General features: G+C 60.2%; 1 protein-coding gene across 1 annotated transcript; it reads left to right on the top strand.

The window, feature by feature from the left end:
* The first annotated feature begins 262 nt into the window (after positions 1-262).
* LOC119351906 (vacuolar iron transporter homolog 5-like) lies at positions 263-1223 on the top strand. The gene has a single exon (XM_037618682.1). It carries the CDS (start codon positions 315-317, stop codon positions 951-953), a length of 639 nt encoding a protein of 212 aa, XP_037474579.1. The 5' UTR covers positions 263-314; the 3' UTR covers positions 954-1223.
* Positions 1224-1290: the final 67 nt, after the last annotated feature.

Below are 1290 nucleotides of genomic sequence, written 5' to 3'. Positions count from 1 at the left end.
GTACACTCAGCAAGCACAATGCATCGATTAATGTAGGTGTGTGCTCGTGGCGGCCACGGGCGCGCAATACCAGAGGAAAAATATTTGGCGGCGTGTACGCACTAGCCATAGCGGCATGAAAGGTGAAAATCCCAACACCGGGGGTGAAAAAGAAGACCGGCAATGCCCACAGCAACACACGAACGCAACGCACGACCCTCAAATTCACTATAAAACCACGCCAGGGGAGCGTGTGTTCGCCACACTACCGCTACCACTACTACTACCACCCCGAACCCAACCATCTCCAACCATCTCGCTAGCTCCCAGTCGCCATGGCCGTGAACAGCACCAAGCTGGCCGCCGTGGCGGACGCAGAGAACCCGGCCGTGATGTGTGGCGATGTGGACGACTCCGTCTCCGAGTCATCCATCGACTTCGCCGGGCGCGCCAACTGGCTACGCGCGGCGGTGCTGGGCGCCAACGACGGGCTGGTCTCCACAGCCCCCCTCATGCTCGGCGTCAGCGCCGTCAAGCCCGACGCCCGGGCCATGGTCGTGTCCGGGTTCGCGGGACTACTGGCCGGGGCGTGCGGCATGGCCATCGGAGAGTACGTGTCCGTCTGCTCCCAGCGCGACGTGGAGATCGCGGAGCTGGACCAGGCCGGAAAGCGAGGCGGCGACGACGAGAAGGCGCTGCCAAGCCCAGCACATGCCGCTGCGGCCTCAGCGCTGGCTTTCTCCGTCGGGGCGCTCCTACCGCTGCTGGCCGCCGGGTTCATCGTGGGTTACAACCTGCGGGTCGCCGTGGTGGTGGTCGTCGCGACGTTGGCGCTGGCCGCGTTCGGATGCGTGGGCGCCGTGCTCGGGCGGGCCCCCGTGGCGAGGTCGTGCGCGCGGGTGGTGGTGGGCGGACTGGCCGCCATGGCCGTCACCTTTGGGTTCATGAGGCTCTTCCGAGCCAGCGGCGTATGAGAAACTGACATGGACACATGGTCTTGGTAGCCGTCCTCGCCTGCGTAGGTCATGTGCGGGCATCGCCCATACTCTTCTCGGAATAAAGTACCCAGTACTAGCCACCGTACTTGCACCTACGGCTGACTTATTTTCTTCCTTGTAATAGTAATCAAACGGCAAATGAAAACGTTTAAACTCGTACTATAGATAACAGTTTCGTAGGTGTAGTATTATTCCTCTTCGGCCCCCCTGATTTCAACCGGGGGTGGGGCCCTCCCCTTATTTTCTCTAATGAAAACGTGACATCTAATCAGTTACGTTAATTACGTAGAAACCCTTAAGTATGTGTACCATT

Source organism: Triticum dicoccoides, chromosome 2A (genome assembly GCF_002162155.2).
Source record: "Triticum dicoccoides isolate Atlit2015 ecotype Zavitan chromosome 2A, WEW_v2.0, whole genome shotgun sequence".
Classification (NCBI taxonomy): domain Eukaryota; kingdom Viridiplantae; phylum Streptophyta; class Magnoliopsida; order Poales; family Poaceae; genus Triticum; species Triticum dicoccoides.
Note: the sequence above shows the minus strand (reverse complement) of the source record. Positions and strands in the feature narration are given on the sequence as shown.

Excerpts from the sequence above, each read along its gene's own strand:
- LOC119351906 (XM_037618682.1), top strand. The coding sequence starts at position 315 with ATGGCCGTGAACAGCACCAAGCTGGCCGCCGTGGCGGACGCAGAGAAC.